The sequence below is a fragment of the Buteo buteo genome, chromosome 5 (genome assembly GCF_964188355.1).
Source record: "Buteo buteo chromosome 5, bButBut1.hap1.1, whole genome shotgun sequence".
NCBI lineage: Eukaryota > Metazoa > Chordata > Aves > Accipitriformes > Accipitridae > Buteo > Buteo buteo.
The window spans coordinates 2,971,878-2,990,925 of record NC_134175.1 but is presented as its reverse complement, the minus strand read 5'-3'; the positions used below and the strand labels follow the sequence as shown (position 1 = coordinate 2,990,925).

General features: G+C 38.4%; 1 protein-coding gene across 1 annotated transcript in view; it reads right to left on the bottom strand.

Annotated features, from left to right (window-relative positions):
* Positions 1-17,067, bottom strand: part of LOC142030832 (cyclin-dependent kinase 11B-like) — a 28,553-nt gene extending 11,486 nt beyond the window's left edge. The window contains 14 exon segments of the mRNA XM_075027209.1: positions 457-552; positions 1,730-1,852; positions 3,044-3,174; positions 3,743-3,881; positions 4,479-4,603; positions 5,141-5,256; positions 5,941-6,074; positions 11,466-11,619; positions 12,313-12,385; positions 13,031-13,084; positions 13,430-13,550; positions 14,445-14,572; positions 15,672-15,807; positions 16,542-17,067. Of these exon segments, the coding sequence (XP_074883310.1) occupies positions 457-552; positions 1,730-1,852; positions 3,044-3,174; positions 3,743-3,881; positions 4,479-4,603; positions 5,141-5,256; positions 5,941-6,074; positions 11,466-11,619; positions 12,313-12,385; positions 13,031-13,084; positions 13,430-13,550; positions 14,445-14,572; positions 15,672-15,807; positions 16,542-16,866 (1,855 nt within the window). The 5' untranslated portion in view covers positions 16,867-17,067.
* Positions 17,068-19,048: the final 1,981 nt, after the last annotated feature.

The window sequence follows — 19,048 nt, the reverse complement described above, 5'->3', positions numbered from 1 at the left end:
CGAAACTAATAACGATAATGATAGCACTAATAAAATGACAGCAGTAATAATAAAAGGATTGGAATATACAAATGATGCACAGTGCAATTGCTCACCACCCGCCGACTGATGCCCAGTTAATCCCGCCGCCACTCCCCCCAGTTTACACACTAGATGTGACATCCCATGGTATGGAATACCCCGTTGGCCACTTTGGGTCAGCTGCCCTGTCTGTGTCCCATCCCAACTTCTCATGCCCCTCCAGCTTTCTTGCTAGCTGGGCATGAGAAGCTGAAAAATCCTTGACTTTAGACTAAACATGACTTAGCAACAACTGAAAACATCACTGTTATCAACATTCTTCTCATACTGAACTCAAAACATAGCACTGTACCAGCTACTAGGAAGACAATTAATTCTATCCCAGTTGAAACCAGGACAACAATTAATTACATCTACTAAATTTCATTTAGTCACCTGATGAAGACTCTGCCGAGCTGGTTTTTCTCTCACTGTCGCTGATGTCTTGCAAGTCTGAAAGAGGATCTCTCTCTTCTGGTTTCTCTTCTTTTACTGTTGGAGACCATCCAAATTAAAAACAGGGTGCTGACTGAATATCACTTCTACTTATAAGACTCTGAATGCCCAGATAACTGCTTTACTTTCTCTGGTCATTAAATTGGTGCTAAACATTCTGTATTGGAAATACAGAGCGCTAAAAAAAAAAAATCTCACACTCTGCTCAAAAGACAAACAACTTTTCTGAATTGCAGTGGTGCAGGATCAACAGCCAAAACCGTGGAATATTGACCTTTTGTTTTTCAAACATGATATATGCCTAAGCCCCTCTAAGCGTGAGTAAAAAAAAAAAAGGTAAAAGTAACATGGTAACAAGTATCACCACAACACAGTCTCACTAATGGGTGTGCATACAGCGCTTACTGTCAGTTCCTACTATTCTAATGCAGCCCCTCTGGACCACCATGAAATAGCACATGTGAATACCTGTTGATAGATTAGACAGCACCTTCACAGGACGTACTGCCTGCCTCCACCTGGCATTTCAGCTGATTACATTCTGCAATCAGCTTACTTGAAATAGTTACACTTATTTTTACCACTACACACATTAACAAGGCAGACACAGAGCTTTTCTTCTTTAAACAAAGACACTTTTATGTCAATTGTGCAAGTTCTCTACTCACAGTTAGGACCTTCTAGGCATGGGAAGGACCATTTTCTGGCTTAGAAAACAAAATACTGCCTTAAGCATTCATTTTCTTCTACCAGATGACAATTACCAGTGATGCTTCAACTATATTGATCCCTGTAAGGTAACTTTTTAAGGTAGCTTAGTTCCTAATAATAAATCCAACTGGAGCTAGTGTAAACAATCCCTTTTTAATCTGCAAGGGAATTAAACTACAAAATTTTCAAAACGCAGTCAGCTACTTTCATCATTGAATGAAGTAACTCACTTTGAAACTTTTTAAATTACTTCTCCTACTACTAAAAAGGAAAGATTCATTCAATTTGTCGCTTGCACAATCACCTGCAAAAACAGCATTGCTTTAGAAAAGCACCTATGTATATGTCCATGAGTATTCCAGAATTATGCCACCATGGCTGAAGTGGACAATACTTTCAATAGAGTACCAGGGATATAAGTTTACTACTAAAAATTAAACGCTACCCAAGAACAGCTCCTCCTAGCCCCCAGGCAAAGATATTATAAAGTGGCAAATGCTACCTGGTTTCCTGCTCTCTCCTTGCTCAAGCTTGTCTCTTTGCTGTCGTAATGGGCTGCGACTCCAGGGTCTCATTTTTACTTTGTCTCCATATTCTTCCCTCACTGTTCTATGGTGTGCAGAAACTAGTGAAAACAAAACCGGAAGAAATTGTTACATCTCCCTGCCCTAATTAGAATACTTCTCTGTCTGCCACCACCACCTGCTTTGTATACTTCTCATTTTTCCTTACAAACTAAAGGGTAATGGGAAGGAGTGGAAGTGGAATCTAACTATATGTAGGAGAATAAAGGGCTATGATTTACCTCATGCACAATAAAATATGGGTTTGTACTACTTAGAGAAAGATGCTGCCATACTTGGGAAACAGAAGCAAGATGCCCTATGTACTACACAATAAACAGCCTGAAACTAAGGCATTAATGCCAGAGAGACAAGTGGACAGACCAGGAGGATACATGAAGGAATAAAACCAGCTAAGGTTTAGAAGGAGCTGACAGAACACTCAGAGCAATAAAAATAATTAAAATGAAACGCTAGATAGATTGAGCAATATCAGCATAAATACCAAGCACAAAAAGGAGCTGTTCCCTATGAGCTGAACTAGAAAGACTAGCAATAAATATGGCTGCTTCTGCTACTCTTGAACAACCTTTGTCACCTGATCACAAGAATGGACTCTGACTTTTACCTCTGAAAGCTGGGACAAACAGAGATCCCTTAACCAAAATGATCTGAATTTAGATTGCAAGTATCTGATATGCTATGAGGGAAAGTGAGGGTTCATGTGTAGAATTTAATTTAAATTGCTTAGTTATCAGATCTTCCCCACTCAACTCTCACTACAGCCTTTTTCATGGTTGGAGTACTTACACGATCTCTCTCCCTCCCTTGGCAATCTATTTCCCAAAATCCTTAAAACACTTAATTTTAAGATTTCAATCTCTATTAAATTGGATTAGACTCAGCCAAAGAGCTCAGAAGCAACTGAGATCATGATGGGTACACATGCACGCACAGAGACAATGTCAATTACGTAAATCTTGTTTCTACAGGAAACCAGACTAACTGAAAGAGGCAAAGAAAGACTTACTGACTAATGAATATGCCGTTATGTTTAAGGCATATGACATTGGTTTATTTCCCCATGTAGAACTTGATAGATTTTTTAATTCCCTCCCACATAGAAGGCCCCCCAGCTTTAATTTTCTTAAATTCTGGCACTGACTTAAGTAAAAAAATGCTTTCTACACCTCCATTCCACCATTGTGTCAGCAGACAGTAAGCCCAAACAACATTTATACACAGATAGTTACCTTCTCTTCTGGCTTCCCGTTCCTTACGTCTTTCTTCAGCTCGCCTTTCTCGTTCTTTTTGCTCCCTTTGTTCTTTTTGCTGCTCTCTAATTTTTCTCTCTCGTTCTCGCTCAAGTTGCTCCAAACGATCTCTAGAAAAGAATTATTTTTTGTTACGTTACAGTTCACTACAAATTCAGCTTATGAAGTAAAGGAAAACTGTTTTGCTATAACAAACTACAGGGCCATTCAATTTCATTAGCAACAATACCACTGACTGTATATTAATGAAAAACATACATAGCTTTTCAGCTGATCCTTTAAAAACAGCATTTCAAAGACAAAGACCATAAGCTCTAAAACACATGAGCTTCTCCACCCTTATTGGGGTTTAAACAGAAATTAAGCAAGTTCAGTTAATAAATCCCAATACTATGCAAATCTGGTTCACGCTTTTTTTTTCATTATAGTAAAACACTGACAATTAATTCACCTAGAAACATCTGTTGTAACGAAGCCACTTACAAAAGGTAAAGTCAACACCACATTCTCATTAGACGACACGTTCACAAGAACATGGCACTGGCATTAGACCTTACAAGATTTTGCTCTGAATTTTTTTTGTCATTTCAAAACAATGAAAAGTCAGAGACAGATTTAGAGAAATAAGCTGTTCATCTCTTTGTTGGTTTGTCACAGGGGAAGGAGGGATGGATGTACCTCTCCCTCCTGGAATGCTCCCTTGCCATTTCTCTCCGTTTCTGTCTTTCCCATTCACGACGGGCTTTATCCTGCTCTTCTCTATGTCTCTTCCTACGCTCATGTTCCCGTTCTTTCTCTTTCACTCTGGCATGTTTCCCTAAACAAACAAAAATGAATTTTGGAGTGTTACTATTCAAAATACTTCACGCTCCTATTTTTAAAAAGCAAAACTAGAAAGGATGAAACTTATGGTAACCTATTTTCATGTTTTCTGTTACTAAGAAATTCTTAATGGAAAAATCCCTGATCTGAAAGGGTGTTGGAAAATTAGAAGAGTGTAAGATCTTGCACAAATACTTGCATTAAAAACAGAAAAGGGCTGTTAGTAACAGGAACACAACATGGATGTTTCTAGAAAGGATATTTCTTCCTTTACAGTCAGATACAAAGATCATAGCTCAGCCCACACAGTGAAGCCAGAAAGAAGCTTAACAGACTTCAAAGAGTAAAAGTAGACTCTATGTCCCTGTCCCAAAGTGATTACTGTCCTCTCCAACACATATATACCCCATCATTCCCATAAGGACATTAAACATAATCAGAGAAATAATACCAGTTTAAAATTCCTTTGTCTTATCCACCTGACATGTTTTCTTTAGTTTGTAGTTATTGTTATTTACTCTCAATACAGTGCCTGTTTGGCTTCACCTCGAGAAGCTACCAGAAGTGTTATCCAAATGTATTAATAAACAACCTTCTGCTGAATGACTACGATGTCTACGTTTCTCTTTCCTCTTCTCATCTTTTCTATGATGGGTTTTTTCTTTCCGTGACATTTGCTGTGGTGGTTTTATAGCCAAGGAATCATCTTCTTCTCCTCTAAAACACAAGACAAATTAATAAACTGAGGAAGGTTACATGTACTGTCAAACAGACTGTGTGTTACTTCTGCTTTTCTCCATTTTGAAAAGAATGCATTTTTTCTATTTTATTATTTTATATTAAAGTTCATTTCCATAATACCCCTGAACCAAGCCATTAACAGTACATTACAGGAAATCATAGTCACGTAGATGAGAAGTTAAGCTATTATTATACGCGCACTTTTAATACACAAGCAAACTGAGGATGACTTAAGCACTGAAGAGAACTCAGCAGGCCTGCTTCAACTGCATCTTGAGCAAAATATTTTATTACTAGGTAGTGGCCAAAATTGGAACACAATGCACTGTTAAGCCTTAATCAGTACTTCAAAAAGATACCCTGGCATGTTCTACGGACAGGAGATGGCATATCTGCATGCTAAAGAAGTTAAACTTTCCCCCTTCAGTTATTTTTAAACCCTGCTCTCAGTACTTCTAAAGGTTAATTTCAGTAACGCTTCCTAAAACAACAAGGTTATTCTCTTATTCTTACCTGTCTTCCATCGAGTCTTCCCTCCTGTAAGGTGAATTTCTGATTGTTATTTCCATGCGATGATCTCTCAACTCCCCCTCTTCAAGAGAATCCCGCTTTGAATCCCTATCATCTGACTGTGATAGAAACACAAGAAAGAGCAAAGAGAAAATGCAATTAATTTTTATGTCACAAAATGAAAAAATCTAAACAGTACTCAACTCTTCCATTCCTGGCTCAAAAGCCATCCTCAGCTAGTCACACCAGTAAAGTACGCTAACTTATGAAGCAGAGATTTCATAGCTGTAAGCAGCCAAATGCAGTTTGATTGCAATTATAGCTGAACTTCTGTAAATTCAATGTAACTAGACAAAATTAAACAATAATTAAAGAGGATTGCATTAACTATTGGGTTTTTTCCCCAAAAGAATGTCATTTTGTACATAGTTGTACAAAACCAAATAGTAACATAAAAGTTATTCAAGAACAATTATTTAAATCCATTCTTCTAAAAAAATCTTTGAAAGGCTGTTACTTGAGCTGCAACTTCCAGTTAACCACATCAATTTATTTACCTTTTCTAACCTATAACTATGAAACAAAGCACAGTATGCAGCGTGAGGCCAATAAGATCTCAGCAAAGCATCGTATTTTTGTCAAACTTTGGAATTAGAGATCACACACGAAACATGCATAAGAGCACAGAGGAATTCTGCTGACAAACAAGGCAAAAAGCCTTGTTCTCATCAGAAAATGAGGGTATAGGCACCGAAGCTCCGCAGGTTTCATTAGAAATGCTTGTGGACCAGAGAGTAGCTTACATTTTTCATACGTTTTATCTCTGCCTTCTCTTCTTGCTCCTTCCTTCGTTTTTTTTCCTGAAGAATTTCATCTAAAGTTTTCACTTTCCAAGAATCCTTTTCATCACCCATTTGAGTTAAAAAAAAAAACAACTCTGAAAAAGAACAAGACGTTAATGAAACCTACACCAACTACGCAGTCCGACACAGCTATGCCTATTTTAGACTGACTCTTTATACGCAAACACTGAATATACCATCTTCAGGTATGGTCAAGCGGCACTTGACTTGCGCTGAACCGGGAAAGCCCGTTTTAAACCTAAAAGTGCACACGGTCTTTGCTACGAACGTGGGGACCTGTTGGAGTAAAAGGAAAACCCCGTCTATAAACAAGGCCCGGCGTTTCACCGCTGAGGAAAACGCAGAGGGGGCTGTACGCACCGGCCTGTCACGTACAGCTCCGGTACCGGCAGGGTGACGAGAACACGCTGTTCTCAGTGGGGACGGTCACGGCCTCCTGCCCCGCCGCCGCTCGCTCCCACCGGCCGGACCCACCTCGGCCTCCTCCACCACCGCACCCCAGGGCCGGAGCCTGCCCGGCACCAGCGGCCCTGGGGAGCTCGGGATAAGGCCAGCCTCGCAGACCGCACCCCGCCGCCCGTTTTTTCTCCTCAGAAAACGGTTTCACCTGCGGCCCCACCTCCGCCCCGGCTGGCGCCTCGGCCCCGCTCCCGCTCAGCCCCGCGCCGCGGCCGAGACGGCACCGATGAGGCGCACGGACCGGCCGGGCTCCCCCCAACCCCCACCCCGTCCGCGCTGAAGCGGCGGTGAGGGGGGAAGAAGATGGCGCCGCGCTTCGCCCCCTCCCCCCCCCCCGCCGCGGGAGCCGGGCCCACTCACCGCCGCCGCTACCGGAGACTGGGACGAGCAGCGCGGGACAAACGCGCCACTTCCGCCCGCCGCAGCAGGCTGATGACGCCAGCAGGCGGCCGGAAGGGGCTGAGGGAAGGGCGGGAGCTCACAGAGGCCGGTCTGTGAGGGGGGGCCTGACTGGAAAGCAACAACAACAATAAAAAAAAAATCGCTAACGGGATTTGATGCAACGCATCAGCCCGACCGCTGAGGAAAGTAGTTAATTCACGGCCAAGCCCTGACTATTCAACCATAAATTAAAAAACCGACCCACACCACACACAAAGCTCAGCGGCAGAAAAGGAGAAACTACCACCAGGCACGTCACTCTTTAGGACCATCCTCGTAATTCCATGTAAAAAACAAAGTTAAATTTTATTATTAGAACTCCAACGATCACTTAAACAAGCCACTTACATAATGGCAACAGAACTAACACACTACAAAGGAGAATTTACATTAATTCAGTGAGAAGGGCAATTCCTAAAAAGGAAAATTAGTTGAGACTACGCAGATAGAACTTAACGCAGTTAAAGTGGTGAGGTTACTTAACCATGACTGGAGGTTACAATGCAATACATGATAAAGATCATGATGCCCAGCTACTTTTATTATCCATCCATCCTTTTAGCTGGGAAGTTATGTCATTTTAGAAACAGGCTAACTGCTGCAAGTAACACCCTCCATCTGCAAGTCTGTGTTCTTCAGCAAGGACTTGCATTATTTCAGGAATTCACATTTTAAGGAAGATGTGCTGTTTCTGTGAGAGCGTCCTTGACAAATGTAAAACAAATAACCCGCTTATCTCTAGCTCACAGAGCTCGTCTCGGTCAGTGCACAAGTATCAGGGGTGCGGCCATGAGAAACGCCGGTGAAAGAAACCCTGGAGTGTTTCAAGAGAGGGATTTCCAAAAGGAAGCGGGCAGTACCCCTGCCGTCATCCAAAGCAACAAAAAGGCAGATAGGTGGAGTATAATACGGTAAAGAATTCTTAACATGGAACAAACCAGTTCTTGTTTACCCAACAGGAACAACGGCAACACAGGATTACCGGTATGACTGGAGGAAGAAAAGGTCTTACAAGTAGACAGTAAAGAGGTTGGTTTGTTTAATCTAATAAAAGGCCAAGATGACTGCATAGAAAAGTACATAAGATCAACACTGTGAAAACAAACCCCTAGTAAAACACAATTATCATGCTGCCACAGAACAGGTGGGGCTAAACCAGCCACTAATAAGCCTAGACATGTGTCAGAAACTACAAGTTCCAAAATCGTCCCAACTGTTTGGTTCACGAAAAGTTTTCCGGCAATAGGAAAGGCAAAAGCCTGCTAGCTTTTAAAATGAGGCTCAACCAGTTGATGAAGCAGTTTACGTGAGAACAGAGCTAGGCAATGAGAAAGCCATTTGTTTTTCTGTCTTCCAACAAGAGTAGAAATATGATGCAAACCAGACTTTGTTTTCTGCCAAATACACTGAGATTTTTGAAAGCATAACAGGAAAAACAAAAAACAAAACCAAAAAACCACAGAGCTCCACCCCATAGTCCACAGCTTTTGTAAAAGTGATAGGAGTACAAAGAAACAAAAACCCACAGACATCACATATACAATGATGAAAAAAATTCACATTTCTCTCCCACTCAAACCTTCAGGGAATACGCCCCAGGTGACCAGTCATGTGCAGGAATGTAGCCTGAAGTGAGCATAAGACAAAACAAGCACACACTATTTAAACAGAAGACAGGCTTCTTCAGAGAGACTCCTCTGGAACACATTTTTGCTCTGCTCTCGGCAGAAACAGTTCACTAAAGCTAACGGAATACCTCACATGCAGAAACATAAGCATGAGCTTAAATTTTGCAGGAACTCCACTGGTAATTTCCCATTAGAAATTATTTTTACCAGAAAAGACCACTTTATCCATGCTTCTAATGCCATGCTACAATCTTTCGGAAGAGTGGCAATTATTAAAAACCAGTTCACTTTAATTGTTAATTTAATTTTATTACCAAAAAGTCCGTTTGAATGTTTTGGTAGCTACGTGTGCTTTTTTTGCACTAATACTTAAGAATTTTTTGAAAGGAAAGTTTACTTTTAATCTTTGATCTACCACAAAACAGATTTTTTTTTTTAAGAAAACTTAAGAGCAGTAGAAATAAAGATTAGCCTCAGTTTATGGTTAACATTCCTCCCTTTAGTGACCTCTCTTCCATCTGTCACAGATACCTCTGAGATTGTTTACATAATCAGAAACGATAGAAATACTTTGCACATAGGTCAGAATTATAACCCTGAGTTTCTAAAAGGCGGTATTTTGTTGCACTCTTAGAAATAATACCAAAAAAAATCGATTTATTCCCTCATAACAGAAATACATAATAAAATGCAAGAAATTAAAATATTAAAATGGTTTCTTATAGAACTATAGAGATCCTGCTTCCTTTACCACCAAAAGTTTTCAGTGTTTTTTACCTCTAAGCAACTGCAAATATTTAATTCAACAGTCCATTTATACAGTGTATGTATATGTGTGTACACTTGCATTTCAATACACAACCAGGATGCGATATTTCTATGTTAAATTTTAGTAGAAAAATCACTTTTCATTCCTAGCCTTATAGTCAGAAATAGCAGCTCATTACTGCTTTGGGGCATGGACTCATTTCCACAGTTTGCTTCAACTAAACATACACCATAGTAAGTCATTTGTTTCATTCCTTCTTCCACGTCTACAATGCACACAAATGATGGAGGATGTGGGCAGCGTAGAGCACCAAACAACTAGGAATTTCAGTTATGCACCAATTTCATTCCACTGCAAGCAAGCAGAATCCAGTGATGGGTCCATGTTTTCACATTATTTTGATGGGTAAGGAGAAAGAAATCATTTTCCCACAAGACACTGAAGTTGTCTCTCTAATATAGAGGCTTGTGTGTTATTTGCAGTCAAGGAAAGACAATAAACCCCACGTTTACCACATTACATGACACTAGGTCCTCTGTTTGGTATATCAGTTTCTCAGTAAATCAAAGCTTATTGGATTCTTCCCATTGTTTTCTCTCTGCTTCAAGTCCCAGGCTTGACCTGCCATGAACTCAAAGGAACCAAATCAGCATCAACAGTTGAAGAAATAACCACTTTCAGGAAGAGTTCCTTTGAGCTACACTAGGTTGGAAGAATAAATGGCCGTATTAATCATATGGTTCCAGATCCTTGGAAATGAGTGGCTCAGTATCTTCAGTTGTACTTTGTGCGGATTGCGGGGCTGCAACTGCCAGACTGTGTATAGCCTCTTGCTGATGCTGCTTTGCCTTGTTATATAGTAGAACTCCAATTGTCACTAGAACAGTCCCAATGGCCGAGAGGCTTGTGATTTTGTTACCAAACACAATAATACTTAGCCAGATTGACAGCGCATGCTTCACAGTACTAGCAACACTGGAAAGGAATATAAAAATTAAAGCCAAAGAAAGCTTTCTCATATCCCGCACACAACTATGCTTTAATGCAGTGGGACCTCTCTGTTTTGCTTGCTTTTTGAACACCAGCTCAGACTCTACTTTTCCTCATGAAGCTAATACCAATACCAAAATGCTTGTAAATCAGCACTCGTATCTTTACACTCATCTTAATTTTAGAGCTAGTACGAGTAATTCATCGCGGGTTTTTGTTTTCATTGCTTTTAAGTATGCAGTACAGCGATAGCAATTCATTTCTAGCTAACACAGACATCCAGAAAATACTAACAGAACACTAGCAGCATAACTACCGTTTGCAAGTATGCTGCTACTATTCAGGTAATATAGCACTATAACTTGAAAAGAATCAATAACTAAATCATACCAATAACATTATAGGAATTAAGAAATTTTGTATACATGTAAAGGTGAATATATATGCTTTTACATCCTCTTAAGTAGAGAAGACTAACAACTTCAGAGTAAGCCTGTGTATAACAGTGAATTGTCACAAGACTGTAGCAGGGGCACCTGAAAGTATAAGACAGCAGAAGCCTTCGGAGTTTAGGACCAGGATTACCCCACAGGCCCTAGGGCTATTCACACAAATGATCAATTATTGAATCAGAATTGTGCAACAGCCTAACAAAGCTGCCAATAACCAACAATGTAGGTGGAAGCCGCGTTTAGAGAACACATCAAATTCAACAAATACAACTTGACATGCTGGTGTCATGCTTCAGAAGAAAGGAATACAGAGCTGATTGCTCATATTCTGTACTGCACCACAATGTATATAAGTATTGCCCTATCACTGAAGCAAATGGCAGCTTAAACATTGGATCTAGAGGTTCAGTGAATCTGTTCAGTCTCATTAACTAGCTTTAAGGAACAGCTGTTAAACCTGAATACAACACACCTGCTAGCAACTGTGAGCACCTGTTCCATAAACTCAACAGCATGGGTCAGATGTGCTGCTCTCCTCACACAGTGAGGGAGCAAACCACCAAGTTTTGGTGATACAGATGTGAAAAGTTTTCTTCTTAATTTGAAGCATTTATGCATTTACATTATTTATTTCTTTGCATAACACCTTTACGGCCTAGTTCTCAAGCAAAAATACTAAGTAAGAAAAAAAAAAAACCAAAACAAGTGTTCTTGACATGAAAATACAGTTTTACCTGAAAGTCACAGGAGAAATTTTTCCCATCAAGGCATAGGCTGTAACACTTTGTAGGTGGAACAAGACTCCATCTATTAAGAGAAGTATGACAACATCTTGGTTGTAGCTGAAGCTCCTCCCACTTTTCCCAATCACAGGCACATCCTAAAGAACAAAAAAGGAGGACTTTAAGAGTTTAGTTTATAAGCAAATCTATAAGTGATTTTCCAGCCAGCTCGTTATTATTATAAGCAGGTATGTTTTACATTTAAACTTCAGCAAAACAAAACCTAAAGCATACAGGATGTTTAGAATATATTAGAAAAACAGCTCTCATCTGACTGACCTTTCCAGTGTCAGTCTGCCTGTGAGATATTTTCTTTTTTGAACACTGATGCATAGCAATGAAATGTCAGAATATGAAGGATACATATTTAACCTGATACACTATACTTACTTCGGCTCAATTTTGCTTTCAGCGAGTTAGTACTCCTGTACGCCATGTGAATATCGGCAGAAAGTCAAGAAATATTTAAGATTTGGTTTTCAAGTCTTTATCTAAAACTTTAAATGCACTTAGACAAAATTATGATTTGATCTCAAAAATCCTGAAATAAACTCAGGCTTTCTGGGTCACTTGTCAACTCATGTCTATATTAGATTATTTCTTTGAAAAATTTATCTTTTTTACACCCTCCCTTCCCCCCCAATCTCTTGCGCACATAAGATGAAACGCATTTCAGGGTGATTTAAAAAAAAATGGGAAGAATTAAAAGTAAAAATTAATCTTAATCTTAGTTGCACATTGTCCTCAAGTCAAAAAGAAAACATAAATCCATGTTAGTGAATTCAAATTACCATGAAAAATATCCATGCTGGAATAAGCATAACCACTGCAGCAGCACTTGTGTAGAACTGAAGCTCTGGGGCTCTACGAAGGAGAAAAAACAAGGGTTAAAATTATTAAAAGCTTTCTCTTTCTTAGAGCTGAAGAAAGCTGCATCATTACTGTATTTACAGACACCAAAAAAGTAATAAAAGCCATCTACCAAGCTTTGGGGACAACAAATTCAGCCATCTCTTGCAAAGAATGTGTTTTGCTTTTTGTGTTGGCTGAGATGGACCAAAGATAAGAGGCACATCTTCTGAAGACCAAAGCTAGCATTTTATCTTGTGGTAAAATACATACATATAGTTATAGGTATATTTTACCACGAGATTCTACTCCTGGCTCGTGTTTCATAGTTAAAATATTGAGCGAGTTCTTAAGTTCATTTCTGCATGCCTACCAACATTAAGGTATGTTTCATGATTGCAGAATAAGGACTTATTTCTCTGAAAGATGACTCATTTTGTGTGTACAGACAGTTTTAGCTGATTATGAGACTCTGACCTACCACAGTGGGATCTGAGCATAGAGGAGTTTTCTTTCCCCTGATAAAATGATTTAAGTTAAAGCTGTCACAGTGTGAGGAAAAAAAAATAAATCTTGGTGCAATATAATTATAAATACATGGTTTCCTTACGCAGCCCAAATTCCATCTATAATCAAACCTGAAATATTTTTAATACTTACGAAAATCTGTATTTATCTCCACTGAGTAGTTTTTTGGAAAAGACATTTTGCAAACTGGAAAAAAAACCAACACCATTTATCTGTGTTTTAGTTAAGACAAATCAATCAATCCACAAGACAGACAGTTGTTTCCCTTAGATGGGTAGGTACATTTTCTACACATTATGCAACTACAGAAAGGAGTTCGGTCTAACTCTTTTAGACTAACAGAGTTATACTATTTTTTAATCTCATTAATGCTAACAGATAAGATAGAGGAACTGTATCTTCTGTTAAAAATACAAGTTAAATACCAACATTTAAACATTGGTATAAAACAACCACAAGCAACAATTTTCTTCGATCTACCAATAAACAAAATTCCTTTATTCCACATATACAACTATCATTATGCCTTACCAGTCCATGATATTAGTAGATAAAGCTGCTGAGAAACCTAGAATGTTGAAACTGATTTCAGTAGCTGTACAGAGAGCTAGCCCACCCATAACAGGAATCAGAGAGAGATTAACCAGCAATCCTGCAAATGAAAAAAAAAATTTAAATCTTGAGTTTAATTACTGTACTTGCAATTACACGTCCCAGATACTATAGGTTTTTTTAAAGTTTAAATTCCACCTTAACTTCTTTAGTTAAAAGCAAGAGCAACTTATTTGACTGGATTTTAAAGTACAGAGGTTCTAAAGTGAGATCTCAGACAATAGCAGGGTGCACTTGAAAATATGGACATATACTCACTGATAAAACTATCTCCCGTGGAGAAAGAAAACGGACCGATGACTGTCTTCATTTCATCTTTTTCACCAAATGACAGAAGAAAATTATACTCTCCCTGTTTACTCTGTGATTGAATTACTCTGCTTCCTCTGCCTTATTTCAGCCTTTTGCCATTTTCCATCACAAAGCAATCTATGCATGGATTCTGCATTACTCCTATGACTTATAGCTGGTAACTAGCAAAATCTCTTCAAGCAAGTAGCGTGCAATTGCAAGTGGAATCGTAAGGAAATTATATTGTGGACTGGGAGAAATCATATTGTAAACCAGTTGGTTGGTGGTGGGGTTTTTTTTTAATCACAGAGTGAACAGAGTGATGAAATTCAAGAATTTTAAATTCTGAGCAGCAAGCTGTCCTTACAAGAAGGAACACACTGAACTTCAGTTATTTAAGGCTGCAGTAATATTTTCTTGACAGAAAAATAACTTCAGAGCAACCCTGCCCTTACACAGCTGCATTAAAATAAATCCTTTTTTACTTATGTATACACTCTACTTATAGTGTTCAAACAGAATAATTCTTCCAGCTGCATTTACTGTATTTCAGTGGAATTTCCTTGTCCATGGCAACTAAGCAACAGTATTATTTAAAAAAAATAATTAAAAAAAAATCACATTTCAACAGTCAAGTACTCACCAGTGTATTCCCCTAATATCATCCGAGACATGATAACAGTAAAAATAGGTGCAGAGCTTTTAACGGTTTCTGCAAATGAAACTGCCACATTTTTCAAGCTGACAAGACCCAAGACTACTGTTGCAAATCTGTAGTAGAACAACACATGAAATTAAGCAGAAAATAAAATAATGCTTAAAAAAGAACTGCATTATAATCTCTCCAGGCTTATAAATTTGAGCTGCAGTAACTAAGAATATAGACAGGTGTAGCTGGCAATCAAGTTATCGAATCATAATAGCTTGACTGAACCGCAGTAACCGATCAGCTGCACACCTTTACTCCTCAGCACGTGAGAGGTGAAACGCGTCAGGTCTATTTCTTTCCACTTTGGCTTAAACATTATTATTTATTTAGCACAAATGAAGGCACCCTTGGGCAATTGTCCAATTTCTACAGATGTGCCATGGACTTTCAGAAAACATCAAAGTTCACTTTTTAATGCACTCTAACCAAACTTCAGATGACAGTGTTTTAAACTAAAGTTTTCAATAGGTTCAGCTGAAAAAGTTAGCAAAATTCTGCTGATAAACAGTAATTCACCAAGGAAATGTTATAATTTGCAGTTATCCATCTTTAGTGTAAATTAGGTACACTACATATTTACCATACTTTAAACCATTAAATTAAACAACAGGGCGGCACAGTTATTACGATAAAGCTACTCTGAATTAATCTGAAACCTATTATCCTTTATCAATTTTGCAGCATAGAGGAAACCAAATCATATATTCTTATTCTCTCCAAGACCACAAACTGATACTATCCCAGCACACAGCAAATATTTACTTTTTTAAAAGATAAATGTTAATAGCCTGTATCACTTTTGAGGCAAATTGCTGGAAAAGGTAAGGGAACAAAGCAACATCATAATAAAAACTAATACGCTAAACAAACACCAGCCTCAAAAGAGAACAGGAAGAAAGTAAATGGAAAGAGAAGTGTGTTCTGAAAGAAGCTAAATGTGATGGGAAGCCAAAAAACTGACAGCTGGAAAAAGGAACGTAGCATTTCGCAATAGGAACTAAAAATAAAATTATCCTGTGATTTTTGGGGGGCAAAAGGTGAATACTCCAAACACTTTCCAATCAAGAATGAAAAGGAAGAGAGCCATGAAAATACAGCTTCCGTTCATAAGAATGCAACAAAGCAACCAGACAGATCTCTAGGAAATATTTAACTATTTACCTCATTAATCCAACAAACAGCATTATCATGATGAAATTGGGTGGATAAGAGATGCGTGTTTTGTGTTGATACAAGCAGCATGGAACAAACATTTTTATGCAGCCAATGAAGGTGGTTGAAAGCATTTGAACAGCACCTAAAGAAAGATGAGAGGAAAAAAATAAAATAAAATCAGAAGATGATGGGAACATGACGAATCAAGCAACATAAGAAAATTTCTTAAGACAAACTTATGTGTAGTACTTTTAGCTGTTAAGAAACATGGCAACTGCTGTCCAGATTTTATAAATTCTCAGAGAAGCCCTCTCCTTCTACCAGCAAGGTGGAAGAATAAAACAAAGGTGGCATACACCTTAAAAATCTGGTTCACAGATTAAGTGCCCTTTGTTACCCCCTTAAAAAAAAAAAAAAAAAAAAGCAGACCATTGGATAATAGAAATCACACAAAGGCAACTTTTGCACTTGTGCAGACAATCAAAATCTTAACAGCACTGGAGACTATCAACAACTGACTGAAGATTTTGGGTTTTTAAAAAAAACAAAAACCAAAAAAACACACTACCCTCCAACACAGAAAACAAAAAATAACATTTTTCTTTCCACCTCTTAGTTCTCAAACACCATCTTACCGCTCCTCTATGAAGCAAAGTTTCATACCATCTTTCAGCGAGTGGAGGAAAAGACAGTCAGAAGCCCCTTTACAGGCCGGGATCACAACTCAACTTCCTAGGCCCGAGATCCACCCCCACACCTCCTAACTAGGCCTTTTTCACTTCAGTCAAACAATTTTGTCCCTCAACTTTATATAGGAGGATCTGGTATTGTCAAATATCTTACTGGAATTAAAGCGTAAAAGAAAGGTAGGGTTACCTAGCATGCTGGGCTCTCCTTCCAGTAATGAAAGAATATATTTGTTAAGAAAAAGAGTGCAAAAGCTGAAGAAAAACCACAAAGTGAGGTAGATGAGAGCATGAGAATTCCAGATGCCCAAGTCCGACTCAATGACCGTAGTCTCCGTGATAGTTATTTTCAGAACATTCTCCTCTGGTACACTATCACTCCTAGCAATTACAAATTTTTCACTCCTGTTAGCAAAGAGCGAACCGAAATGAAATAGTGATTTTCCCTTTGGCTTTTCTTCAAGCAGGGGAGGATTAGGTTCCTCCGGTGTCTGAGCACTTGTCATAGTTGACATGCTGGCATTAAGAAATTAGTATTTGTCCTTAATACAAACCAACATTGACTTAGCACAGAACAGCACGTTGACAAAACAAAAATCTGTCATTAGTCTTTCATCTCCTGTGGCCTGAAAAAGTATGCTTGGTCCTCCGAATAACATCTTGCAGAAAAATAAACTTCACATGCTTCTTCATGTGGTCTATTCCATTTTTTCTGCCTAAGAATGAAAAAGAGAAAGAAGGAAAAAAGTATGTAGCTCTGAACGTAATGACATTTTAAATCCCTAACGCAGCAAAGATACCACATTTCACCTGCAGTTTATCAAAGATAAAAAGACTTCTGTAGCTTGTCTTTCAGACTGGATTTTGTACTCCTAATATCATGATACCAAGATTAAGCACTAAGAACTTATCTAAGGGAGATGATTTTTATTCTAAAATAGCACGCACACACACAAAAGACTTCATGTGTTTTTAAGTTCTTTCTCCTCTAAAGCATGTCAACACAGCCTTCTCAATTATAATTAACTCCTCTTCAAGATTCTACAGTTTCTTTGATCTTAGTCTAAGGTCTTTTTATAAGCATTCAACAGAAAAATCTTCACAACTGAGAAAATCTGGGCAGGAGCCCATACCCTTAGTACTAATTAACCTGTTATCAACTCAAGTCAAATTGAGCAATCCATAACCAAGGACTGTAACTTCCAGTAATCATGAACACAGTTATCCTGGTAAGTATGAGACCTAGGTGAACAGAGTAGGAAAATACGTTCAAGAGCTTTCCAAACAAACTTGTTCTCTATTTAATTACTTGTAAATAATGCAGCATTACTTACTTTGCCATGCAGTACTATTATAGCTTGCAATTCAGTGTTAATGCTGGCAATAATTCTTAAAGACTTTTTAAAAGATCTGACAGAAAAATGCATTAAATCATTTGCAACTAGAGCTTCCTCCTTTTACAAATCACATGAAATGTGGCAAGTTAGAGTAGAAGAGTACAGAGGGCAACAAAAACACACCATGACCTTTATTCTTCTCAAGTCACGTAATGTTAGTTAGTCAAAACACTAACAGATTCAAAGTCTGTATTAGGAAGGAAAGAAATTGCACCTGAGCAGCTTATCTGCAACATTAAAACACATATCAGATTTATCGCTTTCTATTTTGCAGTCTGTGTTTTATAAGCAAAAGAACATAGGGTGAATCGGGTAAGAATGAAATGACAGACATGACCTCTTTCGCTCCTCAACAAACAAATACTAGGGGAAATTACATTTGAAATACTTTTTTCCAGAAGCACATTTGCTGGATAGCCAAGACAGCAGACCTTACACAGTTAAAAAGTAATTCTTGTGTGGGAAGTTAATCACCGGACATCTTGGAAAAGCTGTCCAAATCATAATCTACAGTGCATCAAACAATGGCAGCACGAGAAATAATCAATGGCAAGCAAAAACACAAGAGTTGTAACAAGAGCTACTGCACCTGCCCTGATTTTGTTAGCATGTGAACAGGATACACTATTTTCTTCATGCCTTTTTTAATGTCCAATATGGCATCTCAAAATAAATCATATAGAGGTACGAAAGAGTTAACTATATCATGTCAGTCTCAATATCCTAAACAGCAGCTACTTTACACTGAAATTTTCCATTCCTCATGTTCTCTATTTCTGTTATTACAACTATGCACAGAGGCTTTCCATCCCTATCCCCTTATCTCTTTCCATTTTACCAGGAAATCACACTAGCAGCACACCGAGGTACAAGACCCTCTGACACACTCACGTTAAACCATATACTTGTCTTAACCCAGTTTAAGACAAAACTTTGAAGGAAGATACGCATTCTTTAAGAGAATTTGTTAAGAAAAATGGATTCTTGATGACTCCTCCTTTTTCAGGTCTTAAAAAAAATACCCCTCTACATTCAAAATGGTGAGTTATCACAACTTTGTTAATACTTCTTCTGTTTATATTATTCAATTAAAAACAAAAGCAATTAAACACAGAACTCCTACCCTCAGCAGCACTGCAATATCATATTTGATATCACTGATTGCACACAGCAGGAAGCAGAACAGCAAATAAGAACAAAACTACTCCCCTAAATTACTGACCTGCTGTCTTAAATCAACTGGGAAGCCTAAAATGGGCTGAAAGAGTTCTCCATCTGGAACTAATTCAGTCTTCTTCCC